Source organism: Cervus canadensis, chromosome 7 (genome assembly GCF_019320065.1).
Source record: "Cervus canadensis isolate Bull #8, Minnesota chromosome 7, ASM1932006v1, whole genome shotgun sequence".
NCBI lineage: Eukaryota > Metazoa > Chordata > Mammalia > Artiodactyla > Cervidae > Cervus > Cervus canadensis.
Genome location: NC_057392.1, coordinates 46,566,761 through 46,586,568, shown reverse-complemented (window position 1 = coordinate 46,586,568; position 19,808 = coordinate 46,566,761). Strand labels below are relative to the sequence as shown.

Here is a 19,808-nt window from a genome sequence, read left to right as displayed (position 1 = left end):
TGATCAAGAGAAACATAGGCATGGTAAAAATTTTAAATAAACACATACACATAAATATACACATGCTTTGGAAATGAAAAAGAGTAGTCCATCTCATGAAAGCTAGAAAATGAATAAAAAAGCATAAGGGTGCTAATATTTCCATCTTAATAGGAAGCCAAGTGATAATGTGGAAAGTAAATGGAACATGAATAGAGGTTTGCTTATACAGGGCCTCAGACAGACTATGGGAAGAAAAGAGGGTGAAACATAATACAGGTTAAATTATCACCTTGAATAGCAGGAGCATTTTATCTAAATTAGGAAATAGTAGTTTAAACTTACACTTAAAAAAATTAACTTATTTATTTAATTGGAGGCTAATTACTTTACAGTATTGTAGTGGTTTTTACCATACATTGACATGAATCAGCCACGGGTGTACATGTGTTCCGCATCCTGAACCCTCCTCCCACCTCCCTCCCCATCCTATCTGCAGTAACCATCAAAGATTAAAACAGGGTTGGGGTTGATGGGAAGAATATGATGTAAGACCAAGTTTTAATTATATTTCCTCTTATACTGTTTTTTTCACCCTGACATTTGAATATTTTAAAAACTAAAAAATGCTATTTAATCAGTAGGATTTAAAACAATAAAGTCAAACTGGTTACATTTAACATGGGTTGACAAAGTGCCTTCTAATCTGACTTTATCTGACTGATTTTGCCATCAAAGAGGCAAAATAATCACAATCATAGGCTGTGTAGCCATAGCTCAAAGTTATGTCTTTATTGTATATTGTGTAGCCTAAAGAATATTTGCTAGTATTTAGAGGCTACTTTTTATTGCATTTCACCTAAAATATGTCATTGAAAAAGAAATGCCTATTTGCAGGGCAGGAATAGAGATGCTAATGTAGAGAATGGACTTGTGCACATGGAGGGGAAAGAGAGGGTGGGACAATTTGAGAGAGTAGCATTGACATATATACGGTACCGTGTATAAAATAGATATACTTCCGTATATACTACTTGGAAGCTGCTGGATAGCACAGGTAGCTCAGCTTGGTGCTCAGTGATGACCTACAAGGGTGGGATGGGGAGAGGAAAGAGACTTGAGAGGGAGGCAATGTATGTATACATACAGCCGGTTCACATTGTTGTATAGCAGAGACCAACACAATGTTGTAAAGCAATTATATGCCAATTTAAAAAAAATCAGCAGGCTTCCTTGGTGGCTCTTTGGTAAATAATCTGCCTGCAAGTGCAGGGGACACAGGTCCAGGAAGATGCCACATGCCGCAGAGCAACTAAGCCCACGTCTTGCAACTCCTGAGCCTGCACCCTAGAGCCTGTGCTTCACCACAAGAGAAACCACTGCAATGAGAAGCCCATGCATCACAACTGTAATAGAGAGTAGCCTCTACTCACCGCAACTAGAGAAAAGCTCATGCAGCAACAAAGACTCAGCACAACATATAAATAAATAAAATTACATATATATATTAAAAAATCAGCAAATGATAGTCCATGGGCGCCCCCCCAAAAAAAGCTTGTTTATTGTGGAAAGAAAAAAGAGCAGTAAAAGTTACTTTAAAATAAATTTAAATAGCACATATAGCTATCGGACATATTGGACAGTGTAGCTCTAGGTCAGAAGTTCAGACTTGCATAAGATGCAAACTTTAGCATGCATCAAAATCATATTAAAACACAGATTGCTAGGACTTACCCCTGAGTTTCTGATTCAGAAGATTTGGGTTGGAGTCTGAGAATGTGCATTTTTAACAAGTTCCCATGTGAGACTGATGTTGTTGATCCAAATGCCGCACTTTGAGAAGGATTGATTTTTCTAAGATTTAACAATTGTCAGCTGGCTCCATTGGGAAAGAATATAAATTCCCCATGGTTTACCTGAATTATATACAATGAAATAATTTTTTAAAATGCTTAATTTACACTGTATAGTTCTTAGAAAAACAGCTGTAGTACCTTAACATTATCATTTTATTAGTTGTATGACCAGTCCTTTTTTCTCTTTTTAAGAATGTCGGACTAGAAGCTTGGTTGGTTATTTATTGGTCAAAATGGTAGAAATGACAACTCATCCTAAAATAAAGTCAGATTGGCCTGGTCTCTTGACTGCTCAAAATTGTTCTCCATTCTGAGAATTGTTAGGGAAAAATAGTTTTACTTATTAGAACAACTTACATAAATTAAAATATACTCCTACTGCCAAAAAACTACAATCTTCTACTGTTTCCAAATTAAGCCTGGGGTGATATGGATGGATGGGTAGATATTTAGAGATTGGGAAACATATGTCCTGTTTTGCCTGGGATGGTCCAGGTATGATTATTATTTATGATTGTATTAAAATAATCAAAGAGAACAATTTAGTTGATCAAAGCAAATTCTATTTAACATAGGTAGTCTCTAAGGAATCCAGAGAACTGTAAAATAAAGGAAAAGGTCTATAAGCAGGAAATAAGGAAGAAATACTCAGCTTAGGTTGATGGGCTGACGTTAGTATCTAACCTTATTTAGAAAGATCAAGGAAACAAGTATAGAGCCCAGAGTTGACTTGGTGGTTGCAGATTGGCTGACTGGATATGCTGTGGTTCTGGTCAAGTGGAGCATTTACACAAACATGAAAGTTATCTAAGTTTTAGTTTGATGAGTTATCTAAGTTTAGTTTCCATCTTGAGACTAGAAATTTATTTCAACACTTAGTTCAAAATGTCCTGATATGGAATGATAAATTTTGTGGTCACCCTACTTAGAAGGGACAAGGGAGACTAGAAGAGAGCCCTGCATCCCATGTTAGAATAGCCAAGAATTTACTTTACTTTCCTGTGTAGCATCTTTAGCTTTACCAGGATACTACTACCCTGAGACACCTTTGTTGTTTCTTGGGTGCTGTTTTTGAACCTTGATGGGGTAGGCATATCTTTTCTCCTGCATAAATATTTTGTTCCTTTTCTATAAACATAAAAGACTGCATATCCCTGTTTTAGGAAGTCACTCTTGATTCTGCTCTCAGAGGTGGTCCTTCTTCACCTTTTAGTAATTAACTCTATTCATTTGTCAATATTTTGTCAATATTGACAAAAAACTATTTGTCAATAGTTTTTTCCAAAAATGTCTATGGAAAATCAATTTTTTGTTTTCAACCCTAGATCTCTGTTCCCGTTCCTCTAGCCTGGTGGTCACCCTCTGGCTTCTGCTAGGCAATCTATTTCCTCTGCTGGCTGGATTTCTTCTGTGCGTATGGCATTAGGAATGGAAAAGTGAATTCTAAAGACATTCCTTTGTGTCATGTTCCTCTGAACAAAGCACAAAATCTGGGCGAGTGCCAGCCTATGTGGATGGTGGAAGTGGCATTCCTGACTTTGGCTTGGAAGTGTTGACCACAATCAGATCCTGAAGCAGAGCTTCACAGCAGTCACTCCTCATCAGCAACCCAGCAGCCTCAAAGTTTGGAGGAGAAGGATTTCCAAGTCTTCAAGTCTCTTTACATTTCAGGATACATAACCTTCTTGAAATTTTCCTTTGAAAGTGGGATAAAAGGTGAAGATTTCAGTGATTACATACCTCAGCATTTCCGTTAACCTAAAACAGTCGGAAAGTTCATCTCTGCTGCAATAATTTAAAGAACAGCTAATCGTTGCAAGATTATAAGTTGTGGACCCTGTCCTCAAATGTATAAATTGTCCTTTGACTTACAGAAAATAATTTGATTTCTACATCAAATATTATACCTATTTTAAATTTAATGATTGTACATCATATACCTAAATCATTGTTCTAATGGGTTTTGTTTTTAAATTTTTGTTTTGCTAAATCTTATGATTTAACCTTTTTCAAACCAGCTGTGTGGCAGTTTTCTGCTGAACCATTATGTGTTGGTAGCCCTCTTCTAGCTGTATCCATACTCACTGATCTTCAGAGAGTAGCTTCCAGTTTTATTCTCCATTCGTTTAATATTGACTTGAAAAACTGGGAAGCAGAGGGAGAAGAATATTCTGCCCTGTGAATCATTGAAAACGTGCAAATTGAAGAAAACCTAATTGTGTGTTTTTCAGATAATAGTTATGACAACTGCTATCCAACAAGAATAGAACTTTCCTTTGTGAGAAATGAAGATAAAAAGAAATTCTGGTATAGACAGGTATGCAGTTATTTTCAGGTCGGCTTAGAAACTGTTACAGAAGAATTTCTACTATCTGAAAATTATTTTATGTATAAGAAGAAAAGATATAAGTCAAAACAAGATGGTCTGAATTGCTTACTAACAGTAAAGTGTAGGTTTGGTGTAGAGCCTATCCAATAGGGTCCACTTTACCACACAGTGAATGACTTAGTCCTTGGAAATCAGAAGATTGCCTTTGTAATATCTTTTCCCTCTTGTATTTGACACTCTTTATGTCACCCATTGATTCTGGTTCCCAGAAGCAATTCTGCTGTGATACCAGAGCTGCCCAGCCCTACTTAGTAATCCCAATGTGAAATTCTTTAATAATGAATGATGTCCAGTTTTTCTAAAAAAAAAAAAAAACTTCACGAGCTCTAAAACTATGAAGTCCTGTGGCATTATAAACATAGTCCTTGAACAGACATTAATTCATTAACTGGTTGGCCCTTTAATTCAGCATACAGTTATTGAGCATTCAGTTTAAGAAACTGTGCTAAGTGAACAAACAGCATAATTACTAAGAAATAATTCCAACCTACTATTTGGCACTGGAGTCAAACAGCAACTCCAACATAAAGGAAAGTCACCTCTTTTTTTTTTAAGTGCATACATTTAAAATAATTATCTGCCTACAATTTTAAATTGGAGGTTTTTGTCGTTGTGAAATGCTGGGAGTCTCTAGCATAGCCAACCTCAGCTGAAGAAAAGCTAATAATAACGGTGTTTTGCCTTTGTCCTGCATACTTTAAATCATGCAGATCAGAAAAATGTAGAGTATATTTTTAAAGAAGGTTATATATCTAAGCATATATACCTAATGTGATTATGAACCATTGCAAAGTTATATAAAGAATTTTACCAAAAATAATACGGATTAGTAATATATTTGAGACTCACAGTGATAGGTTCAATTATATTTTGACTGTTGTGCAGTAATCCCATTTAGGTAGTATTGTTTCTGAGCATGGTGCTTTTTATACTTGAAATATATTTTTGCTTTATTTTTTATTGATATAATTATATTTGCACTAATGAATTTCTGAAGAAAATATTATAGATGACATTTTTTCTATCTATATTTGTTAAGCTTGATATCTGGTAGCCCAGTGTTTCCTCTGCACAAATGTAGAACCTGATAAAGTATAATGTTAAAAAATCTTGAATTTTTGAGGGTAACTAACTGTGCTGGTGTCTTCCTTCCTCCTCAGCAAGTTTTGAAAATGGTTGCTTGTCACTGATTCTGCATAGTATACTCAGTGAAGATTTAGAAGGACACTGAACCTATAAGAAATTTTAAGATGCATAGTTTAGTCACTTAGTAGATGATAAAATTCTAAAACAATATTCTAAAAACAAATTTTTTAAGTCTGAAATTTTAATGCAGAATTATTGGACTGTAATTCAGCTTTGAACTGAAGAACTTGAAATGACCTAAATGTCAGGATCCTGTGACAGGTGATTCCCTTTGTGTTCGCAAAACCAGTTCACTGAGAGACTGCAACCATGGTGGGAGGGAGGTGGGGCAGGGAAGGGGAATGGTAGTAGCTAATTTGAGGATAGCAGACTGAAGTCCCTTTCTGATTTAGAAGGGGCCAAGTGCTTATAAAAACTGACTACCTCAGTTTTCATTTCAGACTTAAGTTCATTTTGATAGTATTAAGGTCCCAATGTCAAAATTAACAAGTGAATTTAGCTCAGGTTTTCAAGAACAGAATTTACAGGAAGGAAGCAAAAGCCATGTCGTTAGACTTGAGCTGACAGCTTTAAAGAAACTGGCAAGCAGTTAGGTAGTCTTAATATAGATCTCTCTGTATTCTCCTGAAAAACATCTTTTTCTAAAAATGTTATAAATTATGCTTAAAGTTAGTTTCAGCCTAATATGTTGGCTAAGAATTTATCAGTATTTGAAAGTGAAACATAAATTAATGAAGTTTAAATAGTTTTAGGAAGATACATAAATAAGTATTCCATAAAATTTTATCAATATTCTCTTCAATATTAGAAAACTCGCTGATTGAGGCCATCTGTAAAATGGCCGTGTGCTTTCTCAGAGTCTTTCCAGCTCTAATATTCCGTGACTGATACCGAGCAGACTCGCCCGGTCACCGCTGGCTCTGACCTCCTTCCTGGAGCATGCCAGCTCACACACCCGTCACGCTCATCGCAGGGTCCTGGCTCAGTGCCTTAGCACTGTCCTTGTCCTTGGACGCTGAATGGAGAGAGAAGAAGGCATTTGAGTGGTCTTGGCAGGATGAGGCAGACTTCAGTCACAGCCCCACAGACCTGTTTCATAGTTGGCACCTGTCATCCGTGCCATGTCCTTGCAGCCCAAGAGGACTAATATATTTTAATAAAGTCTATGTTACTTGTTCTGAAGAAGGAACTTTACCTGAAAGGATGACCTTTTTTTGATACATTTAGTCAGGGTTGGGGAGGGAGTGGTGAATTATTTTCTTTTTGTTTACATTTTTAATAAAGTAGATTTAAGAACTAATCTTTATTTATGGTATTTAACTTTAAGTGTAATATATTACCTAGAAAAAACAAAGCTTTAATAAAAATGGAAACTAATCTGCATCTTGTCTTTACTTTAACACTGTCAATTTTTTTAAACCAGGTTAGGAGTACAAACCTCAGATGGTGAAAGAATCTGCAGGCAATACAAGAGACCTGGGTTCAATCCGTGGGTCAGGAAGATCCCCTGGAGAAGGGAATGGCTACTCACTCCAGTATTCTTGCTTAGAGACTCCGATGAACAGAGAAGCCTGATGGGTTACTGTCCGTGGGATTGCAAAGGGTCGGACGGGACTGAGCGACTAACACTTTGAGGAGTACAGACACATCCATACACTTTATATGGGGACAATGAGGTGATTATTGTGAAATATAATTCAATTTTTACTTTTAACTGGAGTAATATTGTTCTACTTAAAGATTTAGGACAGGTGTTATGTAAAGCTATAGGGAATAACCCTCCTCAAATAGTTAAGCAGAAAGAGTGTTGGGGTCCTTTAATGGACCGGAACCTGGCAGTCCGGAGTCAATGATAAGTGAAAGAGAGAAAGAGAAAGAAAGAAAAGACACGGGGACCCAAGCTCTGATGGAGCAAAGGTGCTTTAATGATCTTTCTGTGAGTATATATAGGCTGTTGTACAAGAAATTTCTTTTGACAGTGATAAAGATCAGAAAACCAAAAGGTACAGCAACCATTAACAAGGGATTAATAATGGTCACAAGGTCAGGAGACAATCCATATCTCAAGAAAGAGGATGGAGACTAAGCAGTTTTGTCATAAGGATAATGTTTACTGAAGGAGATTCAAACCTGTCTCATCCTATGACCTCAGTCCTGGGAGCGGTGTGCTGTTCCACTGGTTTCTGGCAACAGAAACTGATAAGAAACAGAGGATTTATGAGAAACAGCATGTAGGAATCCTCCTGTTAAACATTCCCTGACAAAAGAGAGTGGACTAAAACAGTTCAGGGCAGCTGTCTGAGGATGATTCCTGTCCCATTAGTTTCGTGTTGTGAGCCAGGAGTCTCATTGCAGGACCACTCTGTGCGTTCAAGGACCACACTCTATTTGGGGCAGCAAGTGCATTGTGACTGTTATCATGGAATGTGATTCTTCCTCATAACCTGACTGTAGTTTGAGAGAACGGACCTGGGACATGCCTTCATGTGTACGCAGAGCCATCCTGCCCTGGGGGCTGGAGCTAAGCACCATGAAATGGACTGAATGTTGCCTGTTTAATCTACCTGCTGAGTCTAGATCTTTGCAGGAAATTTTAATGATAATATTTAGATTTTTTAAATGTTTTAAGTATTTCATATAAGTACTAAAACTATGTACAATAGATTACTTCACGGAGTTTAGTAAATCCAATATTATTTGCACAATGTACTGAAGATAAAGCCATCCACACCACATACATTATCTGTTTACACTCCCTTTTTGTATATTCATAGAATATAGCTTATTTAGTAGGTGTCATTGCTTCCCTGGTGGCTCAGCTGGTAAAGAATCTGCCTGCAATGCAGGAGACCTGGATTCGATCCTTGGGTTGGGAAGATTCCCTGTAGAAGGGAACAGCTACGCACTCCAGTATTCTGGCCTGGAGAATTCCATGGACTGTGCAGTCCTTGGAGTCACAAACAGTTGGACACAACTGAGCAAATTTCACTTTCAGTAGGTATCATTACATAAACAAGTCTTTTGTCCACACATCTCTGGTAGATATGCTGAAATGGAGAGGTTTATTTAAATCAGCTTGTTAGTGGTCCATCAGAAGTTCATTCTTTAATGTTTAAAATAAACTGGACATATTTGGAGATAGAAGTTCAAATACACCATCTGATATTCTGGTAGATGACCAATACCATTCTCATTTTGTATGTATAGAAATGTTTTGTTCTGCCTATAGACCTTGGTATATCTTAGATTTAATGCCATTTCAACATCCAGTGCCACTAACAGCCAGTTTTTCAATTTCAGCAGAAACATTAGGGACTCAATGTTCTAACATCATCGTCTTGTTTGAAAATCAGTCAAGAAGGCTACAGGTTGATAGGAAGAAATTTCACATGTGCTTACACACATGGGTGTTCATTAGTGTGTATATAGTGACAGCTCTGATGTATTTGGCTGAGACTATGAAAATTTATTGTAAGTGGGGTAGCTGCGAAGAATAGAGCAAATGCCTCACGCCTCAACACAGTTTGCCAGAGCCTTGCATCTTTAATAGAAGTCAGATAAAACAGGTTATGCCACTGCTCTAAAATGATATTGGTTAGTTGTGAAGCTTAATGCTTGTTACTAAGTAAATGTGTAAAATCTACATTTCTTAAAATAGGTTTGACAAAGGAGTAAAGAGAGAGCCAGTAAGTCTGAATAGGTGTTAAATGATCCTTAGGGATAAGCATCATGGGAAGAAAAGTGAAGAAATGAAATATCTGAGGCAAATTGGTCCTCAGTCTGATTGAGGTGAGTCAGTGGCTTTGCCACTCTGGGATTTTGCCCCACGCCTGGTCTCCACAGATTTTGTTCTAACTTACCCTCTCATAGCTGCCCTCCAACCCTAGGCTGTGATCATTCCTCCTCCTGTTTCCACATTACCATTTCAAAACAACCTGGTTTCCTCAGGTACATATGCATATCTCTGTGGTGGTATTGTTAACTGGGGGTAGTGGTGAGGGGAGTCTTACCCGGCCATCTTTTTCAAGGATGGGTTTGAAAAGAGGGAACCAGCAGCTCTCACTAATTTGTCAGAAACCAGAAATTCCCCTCCCTCTGCAGTTTGCTCCTGCTGTCTTATAGTTTTCATACCATCATTTAATTCCAGGTCTGGAATGACAGTGCCTGGTGTGGCTGCCTTGCACCATGGCCCAGGAGCCATGGTGGTGAAAATGAGATTAGCGTCTGCTGAGCTCAGGAATGAGCAGGTCAGCTTCAGGGAGGGCAGGCACTGATCTGGGTGTGGCTTTCAGCTACTCAGGCCAGAAGCATAGATGCAGAAGTTATTAGTGTCCTGGAGAAGGAAATAACAATCCACTCCAGTATTCTTGCTAGAGAGTCCCATGGACAGAAGAGCCTGGCGGGCTGCAGTCCATGGGGTCTCAGAGAGTCAGACACAACTGAATGACTGAGCACAGCACAGAGAAAGAAACAGATACTGAAGGTAAGTCTAAACTCAAGGGAGAATGAAGGCCTAAGAATTGGGTACTAAGAAATGACTCAGAGAGGAGGGAAACAGGAGCAAGAGGGTGCATGCAGAATGACCAGACCGCTACTGTTGCATGGGGAGGGGCTGCCTAGTGTTTTTGCCTCCAAGGTGTAAGCGCACTTGAGAGTGCCTTCTGACGCTTATCGAGGTACTAAATCTAGTGACTGAACATTGAAGTATTTGTTGGATACTTAGAATGTTCAATGCATATTTAGCACCAACTCTGGCAGGCACTCTACTGGGAGCACAAGAAACTGACAGACATGGTCTTTGTCCTAGAGGTGGTGAAGGAGGGGGACAATCAAATGATTGTTTACTCAATACTCTGTAATAACCTGTATGGGAAAAGAATCTGAAGTACAACAGCTAATCCTTTGCAGGGAGCCATTGCAGACTTCTGCTCACTGTGAAGACAAGGAATATAAACCTTTCTTATACCCTCTGTGCCCCTCAGCCTCCTCCATCCGTACCGCCTCCCTTTATCTACATTAGATCACATGGTCCTCATTTGCCTCTACTGCAGTGGATCTCAAAGTATGAACTATGAGTTCAGTTCATTTGGGTTCAGTCGTTCAGTTGTGTCCAACTCTTCATGACCCCGTGGACTGCAGCACACCAGGCCTCCCTATTCATCACCAGCTCCTGGAGCTTGCTCAAACTCATGTCTATCAAGTTGGTGGTACCATCTAACCATCTCATCCTCTGTCGTCCCCTTCTCCTCCCGCCTTCAACCTTTCCCAGCATCAGGGTCTTTTCCAATGAGTCAGTTCTTACCATCAGGTGGCCAAAGTATTGGAGTTTCAGCTTCAGCATCAGTCCATCCAATGACTATTCAGGACTGATTTCCTTTAAGATTGACTGATTTGATCTCCTTGCTGTCCCAGGGACTCTCAAGAGTCTTCTCCAACACCACAGTTCAAAAGCGTCAATTCTTCGGCACTCAGCTTTCTTTACAGTCCAACTCTCACATCCATACATGACTACTAGAAAAACCATAGCTTTGACTAGATGAACCTTTGTTGGCAAAGTAATGTCTCTGCTTTTTAATATACTAAGTTTGTTACAGTGTTTCTTCCAAGGAGCAAGCATCTTTTAATTTAATGGCTGCAGTCACCATCTGCAGTGATTTTGGAGCCCAAGAAAATTAAATCTGTCACTGTTTCCATTGTTTTCCCATCTATTTGCCATGAAGTGACGGGACCAGAGGCCATGATTTTAGTTTTCTGAATGTTGAGTTTTAAGTCAACTTTTTCACTCTCCTCTTTCACTTTCATCACTTTGCCTTCTGCCATAAGGGTTGTGTCATCTGTGTTTTGGAGGTTATTGATATTTCTCCCAGCAAGCTCGATTCCAGTTTGTGCTTCATCCAGCCTGGCATTTCACATGATGTACTCTGCATATAAGTTAAATAATCAAGGTGACAGTAAACAGCCTTGACATACTCCTTTCCCCAATTTTGATCCAGTCTGTTGTTCCATGTTCAGTTCTGTTACTTCTTGACGTGCATACAGGTTTCTCAGGAGGCAGGTAAGGTGATCTGGTATTCCCATCTCTTTAAGAATTTTCCACAGTTTGGCATAGTCAGTGAAACAGAAGTAGATGTTTTTCTGGAATTCTCTTGCTTTTTCTATGATCCAGTGGATGTTGGCAATTTGATCTCTGGTTCCTCTGCCTTTTCTAAATCCAGCTTGAACATCTGGCAGTTCTTGGTTCATGTACTGTTGAAGCTTAGCTTGGAGAATTTTGATTATTACTTTGCTAGTGTGTGAGATGAGTGCAACTGTGCAGTAGTTTGAGCATTCTTTGGCATTGCCTTTCTTAGGGATTGGAATGAAAACTGACCTTTTCCAGTCCTGTGGCCACAGCCAAGTTTTTGAAATTTGCTGGCATATTGAATGCAGTACTTTCACGGCTTCATCTTTTAGGATTTGGACTAGCTTAGCTGGAATTCCATCACCTCCACTAGCTTTGTTCATAGTGATGTTCTTAAGGCCCACTTGACTTCGAATTCCAGGATGTCTGGCTCTAGGTGAGTGATCACACCATCATTGTTATCTGGGTCATGAAGATCTTTTTTGTATAGTTCTTCTGTGTATTCTTGCCACCTCTTCTGAATATCTTTTGCTTCTTTTAGGTCCATACCATTTCTGCCCTTTATTGTGCCCATCTTTGCAAAGATGTTCTTTTTTAAAAAATAAAAAAGAACATCTTTTTTTGGTTCCCTGGACCAGCTGTACTCCTCAGAATGCAGTGTTTTGTTTTGTTTTTTTTTCTTTTTGCCACACTGTGCAGCTTGTAGGATCTTAGTTCCCTGAGCAGGATAGAACCAGTCCCCCACCAGTGAAAGCCTAGACTCCTAACCACTGTACTGCTAGGGAATTCCTATAGAAATGCAAATTCTTTGGCCCCATCCCAGATCTACTGAATCAAAATCTCTAGGGTTGGGGCCCTGCAATCTGTGTCCTAACAAATCCTCTAATTGATGCTGTTGAAAACTCAAATTTGCAAGCTACTGTCCTTAAACTCTCTGGTGCTTCTTACCAAAATCCACTTGGTAAAATCCCAACTTTGGATGAATCCTATTATCTGCTTTGGCCTTACTTATACCAGATGAGCCCTACTAGGGAAACACACTAAGCTGAGTGTGTGTACTCAGCTGGGCTCTGCCCAACAATCTTGTCTTGCTCCAGTCACTTCCTCTCCCATGCTCAAGGTCGTCAGAATTCGTGAAGAAAAACCCAAAGCCAGGACACACAAATTTTAATTTCAAATAATCATATACTAAAAAATTATTTGCTCGTGTCAGCTACAAATTGGCACTTACCAAGAGCATTGCTAATGACTGGACAACAAAGGCATTTGCCACCTGCCTCTATGGAGAGGCAGGTGCTGCTGTAGCTACTGACCTTCAAAAACCCCTGACTGAGTTCACGGTGGAGTGAGGCACTCTGTGCTCCAGGGAATCTGGTGGGACAGGTCTTTAGATAGTTAGATGTTTTTAGAAACAGATTTTATGATCTCCATCCTTGTATCTCCTCTTATCTAGAGAAGCACTAAATCCGTTCAGGTGACATCAGATCCTCATGACTAACAAAAAAAACTTTTGTAAAATGAGGGCTTAATGGTATTGAACTGCCCCCACCCCCCACTGCCACCTGTTAACCAAAAGCTGATTTGGAGCAGTCTCTCAGAGCTATCTGAGATGCTGCCTCATGTTGCCCCAAATAAAACTTAACTAACAATTCAATTGTACATCTTTTCTAGTCGACACTTCTCTCTGAAATTCACATTTCACTGAGCAAGCTGTATTTTTATTTGCTAAAGCTAGCAACTCTAACTAGGAGATATATATATATATATATATATATATATATATATATATAATGAGTAGGCAGGCAGTTGGGAAGCAAGCCAGCCCAGGATGGAGCCAACAGTGAAACCATGTCAGTCCTTGTTGCCTCTGACCTTGATGGTACAGATGCCCTGGAGAAGCTAGGACCCTTCAGCACAGAACTAAACACACACACACCTGGTCCAAAAGCCAGAGATGCTGCAGGAGGATTCAAAGGAAGATGGGGCAGTTGGAGGCCTGGCTGATGCCTCACACCAGCAGGGTGACCCAGCAAATAAATAACAATGTGTTTGCAAAATGACTCTTGCTTTACTTCTGTCCTTAATCTCCCCCAGGTATGTCTCTGAACCATCCTAACTGGAAACACAGGGAAGGGAATTTTGGGAAAAGCAACAACCTAGTCAGGGTGATGCATTGTACTCCACACACCCATTCTCCAGCTTAAAGAGGCTTGATATTAAATGCCAGGGACAGATGAAAATTTTACACAGCTGCTCTTTACATAGAAACCCTTTGGAAGATGACATCAGCAACATAGTAGGGTAAGATACTATTTTTGTCTTTCCCTTTGAATCTCCAACCAGTAAAACATCCACAACACAACAAGGTGCCTCTGTCCAAAATACCAGGATGACAGAGAATTACACACCTGTATATCTAAGGGTGGACTGGAACACACAGAGGAAGTGGAATCAGGGGAACAACAGAGACAGTGCCTGCAATCCTGGCCCTTTAGCTATGGCAGCCCACAGCCCCAGAGAACCCAGTAGTGTTACTGAGACCCCAGCCTCTCTACATACCAGTGCTGATTCAAATCCTAGAGACAGAGTTTGGGGTGAATAATAGAAAAGGATAGCTTTATTGCTTTGCCAGGCAAAGAGAGACACATCAGGTTTCTGCCTCAAAAAATTGTTATGTCTTCACCTGGGAGGATTTGATGCGGGTTTTTTTTTTTTTGATGCGGGTTTTATAACAACTCTCAAGTTTCAAAGGTGAGGTCTCTGACATGATAGGGTGTGCAGGGCTTTCACTCCCTTAGTCTCTTCTCAGGTGGGTCTCCTAATCTAATCTCTGGCTCATTTCATCTTGCTTCAGATCTTTCTTGGCTGCTCCTCCCTTAGCAGCTGTTCTGAATCTGCCTTTGGGACTCAGGGAAGGTCATGGAGGCAGAGTCTTGCCCACAAGAAATGGGAGACAGCAAGGCCTCCATGTCTGGGAGCCCACAGGGCCCCACTTGGTTTCAGTAGCTGCAGGAGAGGCAGTGCCTATCACTCCAGTCTCTCAGGCACAGTGGCACTCACGGCCACAGGGAACTGGACAGCAGTGACAGTGGGACCTGGGGCCCTGGCCCTCCAGCTGGGGAAGCACCCATGACTCCAGCCCTCGACCCTCCCAGTGGCGGCAGCAGAGCCCAGGAGCCTAACACCAGACACAGCAGAGGTGCCTGCTTCACCCTGGCTCCTCTCCCTCCCCTCCTCCTCCGCTGACAGCAACAGAGCCTGATCCCATTTGCAGAGGAATCACCCACCATCCTGGTGCTTCACGTGGGGTAGTGACACTGGCAGCATCAAAGGCTCCAACAACCCCAGAGACACAAGCAGTGATAAGGACCACATGGAGCCACGCCTCTGATGGAAGCAGTGGAGAGGGGAAAGTGCTGTCTTCCTTCCACCTGAGGCGGCTCAGGTAAGAGAAACCAAAAGTTTGTGCTGTAGCGCCACCTGCTGGAAAGTAGAAGAAAGGCCTCTAATTTTTAATTACGTTGAATTGTTAGAATCAAATAGAAAGGTGCTGCCCCGTTTCAAATGAGTTGGCAGAGGGGCTGAGTAGACATTTCCCCAAAGAACACATACGGATGAACAACAAGCAGATGAAAAGATGTTTAACATCACTAACCATTAAGTAAATGCAAATCAAAACCACAATGAGATACCACCTCACGCTGTTAGAATCCTTATTATCAAAAAGGAAAGTATTGTTGAGTATGTGGAGAAAAGGGAACTTATATATAAATAGAAAGATATTTCATGCTCGTGGATTAAAAGAACATTGCTCCAGTTCAGTTCAGTCGCTCAGTTGTGTCCGACTCTTTGCGACCCTATGAATCGCAGCACGCCAGGCCTCCCTGTCCATCAAAAACTCCCGGAGTTTACTCAAACTCATGCCCATTGAGTCGGTGATGCCATCCAGCCATCTCATCCTCTGTCGTCCCCTTCTCCTCCTGCCCCCAATCCCTCCCAGCATCAGGGTCTTTTCCAATGAGTCAACTCTTCGCATGAGGTGGCCAAAGTATTGGAGTTTCAGCTTCAGCATCAGTCCTTCCAATGACACCCAGGACTGATCTCCTTTAGGATGGACTGGTTGGATCTCCTTGCAGTCCAAGGGACTCTCAAGAGTCTTCTCCAACACCACAGTTCAAAAGCATCATTCTTCGGCAGCTTTTCTTTATAGTCCTCTCACACATTCACCTTGAAAAAATAGCCTAGACTTTGTTGGCTCTGCTTATTAATAATCCTTGGGTCATAACTTTCCTTCCAAGGAGTAAACGTCTTTTAATTTCATGGCTGCAATCACCATCTGCAGTGATTTTGGAGCCCCCAAAAATAAAGTCTGACACTGTTTCCACTGTCTCCCTATCTATTTCCCACAAGGTGATGGGACCAGATGCCGTGATCTTAGTTTTCTGAATGTTGAGCTTTAAGCCAACTTTTTCACTCTGCTTTTTCACTTTCATCAAGAGGCTTTTTAGTTCCTCTTCACTTTCTGCCATAAGGGTGGTGTCATCTGCATATCTGAGGTTATTGATATTTCTCCCGGCAATCTGGATTCCAGCTTGTGCTTCATCCAGCCCAGCGTTTCTCATGATGTACTCTGCATATAAGTTAAATAAGCAGGGTGACAATATACAGCCTTGATGTACTCCTTTTCCTATTTGGAACCAGTCTGTTGTTCCATGTCCAGTTCTAACATTGTTTAAATGTCCATAATACCTATGGCAGTCTACAGATTCAGTGCAGTCCTTATCAATATCCCGAGGACACTGGGGACAAATACTATTGGTAGGAATGTAAATTGGCACAGCCACAATGGACAACAGAGTGGAGGCGTCTCAAAAAATGAAGACTAGAAGTACCGTTTGATCCAGCTATTGCACTTCTATGTATTTATCCAAAGAACATGAAAACACTAATGCATGCACCCTTGTGTTCATTGAAGCATTACTTACAATAGCCAAGATATGGAAACAGCCTAAGTGTCCATGAATGGATCAATGGATAAAGAAGAGGTGATATATAGATGTATATAAAATGGAATATTGCCTAGGAATAAGAAAGATGAAATCTTTCTATTTGTGATAACATGGATAGAGCTTGAGAACATTATGCTAAGTGAAATAATTCAGGCAGAGAAAGACAGATATCGTATGATTTCACTCATATTTGGAATATTTTAAAAATAAAAATAAATCAACAGGGCTTCCCTGGTGGCCCAGTGGTTGAGTCTGCTTGCAATGCAAGGGCTGCTGGTTCAATCCCTGGTCCAGGAAGATCCCACATGCTCTGGAGCAACTAAGCTCATGCACCACAACTACTGAAACTGTGCTTTAGAGCCCATAAGCTGAAACTACTGAAGCCTGTGTGCCTGGAACCTATGCTCTGCAATAAGAGAAGGCATCGCAATGGGAAGCCTGTGCAGCACAACAAAGAGTAGCCCCTGCTCGTCAAAACTAGAGAAAGCCCTCACGCAGCAAAGACCCACCACAGTCAAAAAACATGAACAGGAACAAACACACAGAATGCAAAGAGCAGAGTAGTGGTTGCTAAAGAGGAAGAGGCCAGGGAAGGGCCTCTTAATGGATATAGGAGATCAACTGTACAGTGACAGAAGGAAACTAAATTTTGGTGGTGAGCATACTGTGGTGCATTTGTTGTTGTTCAGTCACTAAGTCATTTAACTTTTTGCTACTCTTTGCAAATCCGTGAACAGCAGCATGCCAGGCTTCCCTCTCTTTCACCATATCCCAGAATTTGCTCAGACTCATGTCCATTAAGTCAGTGATTCCATCCAACCATCTCATCCTCTGTTGCCTCTTTCTCCTCCTGCCTTCAATCATCCCCAGCATCAGGGTCTTTTCTAATGAGTCAGCTCTTCCCATCAAGTGGTCAAAGTATTGGAGCTTCAGCTTTGGCATCAGTCCTTCCAATGATTATTGACTGATTTCCTTTAGGATTGACTAGTTGGATCTCCTTGCTGTCCAAAGGACTCAAAATCTTCTCCAGTAACACAGTTCAAAAGCATCAATTCTTCAACACTCAGCCTTCTTTATAGTCCAATTCTCACATCCATACATGACTACTGGAAAAACCATAGCTTTGACTAGACAGATCTTTGGCGACAAAGTGATGTCTCTGCTTTTTAATATGCTATGTTGGTCATAGCTTTTCTTCCAAGGAGCAAGGGTCTTTTAACTTCACGGCTGCAGTCACCATCTGCGCTGATTTTTGGAGCTCAAGAAAATAAAGTCTGTCACTGTTTCCATTTTTTCCCCCATCTATTTGCCATGAAGTGATGGGACCAGATGCCATGATCTTAATTTTTTGAATATTGAGTTTCAAGCCAGCTTTTTCTCACTCCTCTTTCACCTTCATCAAGAGGCTCTTTAGTTCCTCTTTGCTTTCTGCCATAAGGGTGGCATCATCCGCATGTCTGAGGTTGTTGATATATCTTCTGACAGTCTTGATTCCAGCTTGTGAGTCATCCAGCCTAGCATCTTGCATGATGTACTCTGCGTATAAGTTAAATAAGCTAGGTGACAGTATATAGCCTTGATGTACTCCTTTCCCGATTTTGAACCAATCCATTGTTCTATGTTGGGTTCTAACTGTTGCTTCTTGACGGGCAGTCAGGTTGCTCGGGAGGCAGGTAAGGTGGTCTGGTATTCCCATCTCTTTAAGAATATTTCACAATTTGTTGTGATTCACACAGTCAAAGGCTTTTGCCTAGTCAATGAAGCAGAAGTAGATGTTTTCCTGGAATTCACTTGCTTTTTCTGTGATCCAATGGATGTTGGCAATTTGATCTCTGGTTTCTCTGCCTTTTCTAAATCCAGCTTGTACATCTGGAAGTTCTTGGTTCACGTACTGTTGAAGCCTAACTTGAACGATTTTGAGCATTACCTTGATAGCATGTGAAATGAGCACAACTGTATGTTAGTTTTAACATTCTTTGGCATTGTCCTTCTTTGGGATTGATATGCATGTAGTGCATACAGAAGTAGAAATACAATGTTATATGCATGAAACATGTAATGTTATAAACCAATGTTACCTCAGTAAAAAATAAATTATAAAAAAATCACAAAAAGACATAAAGTACAAGAAAAGATCAAAAAAAAAAAAAAGAAAAGAGCTACATTCTGTTGAATCCTTTCTATTTAAGCACTTCTAATATAAATACTCTATTAAAGTACAGTTGTACAATAGTTATACAACAGTGATTCAGTATTTTTATCAATTATACTCCATATAAAGTCATTATAACATATTGACTATTTTCCCTGTGTTGTACAATATATCCTTATATCTTATTTATTTTAGACCTAGTAGTTTGTACGTCTAAATTCCCTAGTTCATTTTGCCCCTCCCCAACTCCTCTCCCCACTAGTAACCACTAGTTTATTATCTATACCTGCCGGAGCCTGCTGGCAAACGAACTGGTCGAGAATGCAATTACCAGAGTACCTAGGAAAAATAAGACTCAGAAAGATGGGGTTGAGAGGGACGGAATCCGCTTGTGTGTGACTCCGCCTACTTTATTGAAGAATACCACGCCTATATATACGCTAACAGGAGTTACTAAGAATAGATCGAGGGTTTGCATACGTGCAGAGCTACAGATGTTTTAAATTCCCACACTCAAGATCAGTAGAGCATTAATTACCCTAGCGCCCAACATGATTAAGATCAATAGAACATTAGATAGAAAACAGGCTTCATCAATAGAACACTATCTAGATGGAAAACAGGTTTCGAGCATGATGAGTTTATCAGCACCAGAAAAACAGGCAAAAGGTCACCGGTGTGTTTTTTCCCTGAAGGAGACAAATACCAGTCTATACTTTAACAAGAAGGGGTGGCAGGACAAAGAGAGACCCTTTGTTCTCTCTTAGGGCCGTAAGGGGCCTGTACGTTCAGGCCGTCTCCCTGCATATACCTGTGAATCTGTTTTTGGTTTTTTTTTTTTGTTTTTTTGTTTTTTTGTTTTTGTTTTTGTTTTTTATATTCATTTGCATTTTGTTTTCTTTTTAGATTCAACTATAAAGTCTCATATACATTTTACTTACATAGATATATGAATACATACATTACAAACATGATCTCCTTTAGTCCTCATAACAATGCTATAAAATTGGTATTACTAATATCATTTCATAAATGAAGAAACTAAGGTTGGAGACATATTCCCATGAATATCTAGTAAGTAAGGGGCAGAGCTATGGTTTGAAGCCAGGTCTCTCTAAAGACTGTGTTCCTAGCCATTAAATTCTATGCTACGCAG

General features: G+C 40.2%; 1 protein-coding gene across 2 annotated transcripts in view; it reads left to right on the top strand.

The window, feature by feature from the left end:
• Positions 1 to 6,747, top strand: part of LMLN (leishmanolysin like peptidase) — a 51,535-nt gene extending 44,788 nt beyond the window's left edge. Inside the window, exons 17-18 of one of the 2 annotated variants that reach the window (XR_006270334.1) lie at positions 3,161 to 3,551; positions 4,067 to 6,747. Coding sequence is in view for 1 of the 2 variants with exons in the window: in XM_043473219.1 (XP_043329154.1) it covers positions 3,161 to 3,261 (101 nt within the window). In the remaining variant the exon portion in view is untranslated. Of the gene's footprint in view, positions 1 to 3,160 lie in introns of both variants that reach the window. The other variant, XM_043473219.1, reaches the window with a different exon arrangement.
• Positions 6,748 to 19,808: the final 13,061 nt, after the last annotated feature.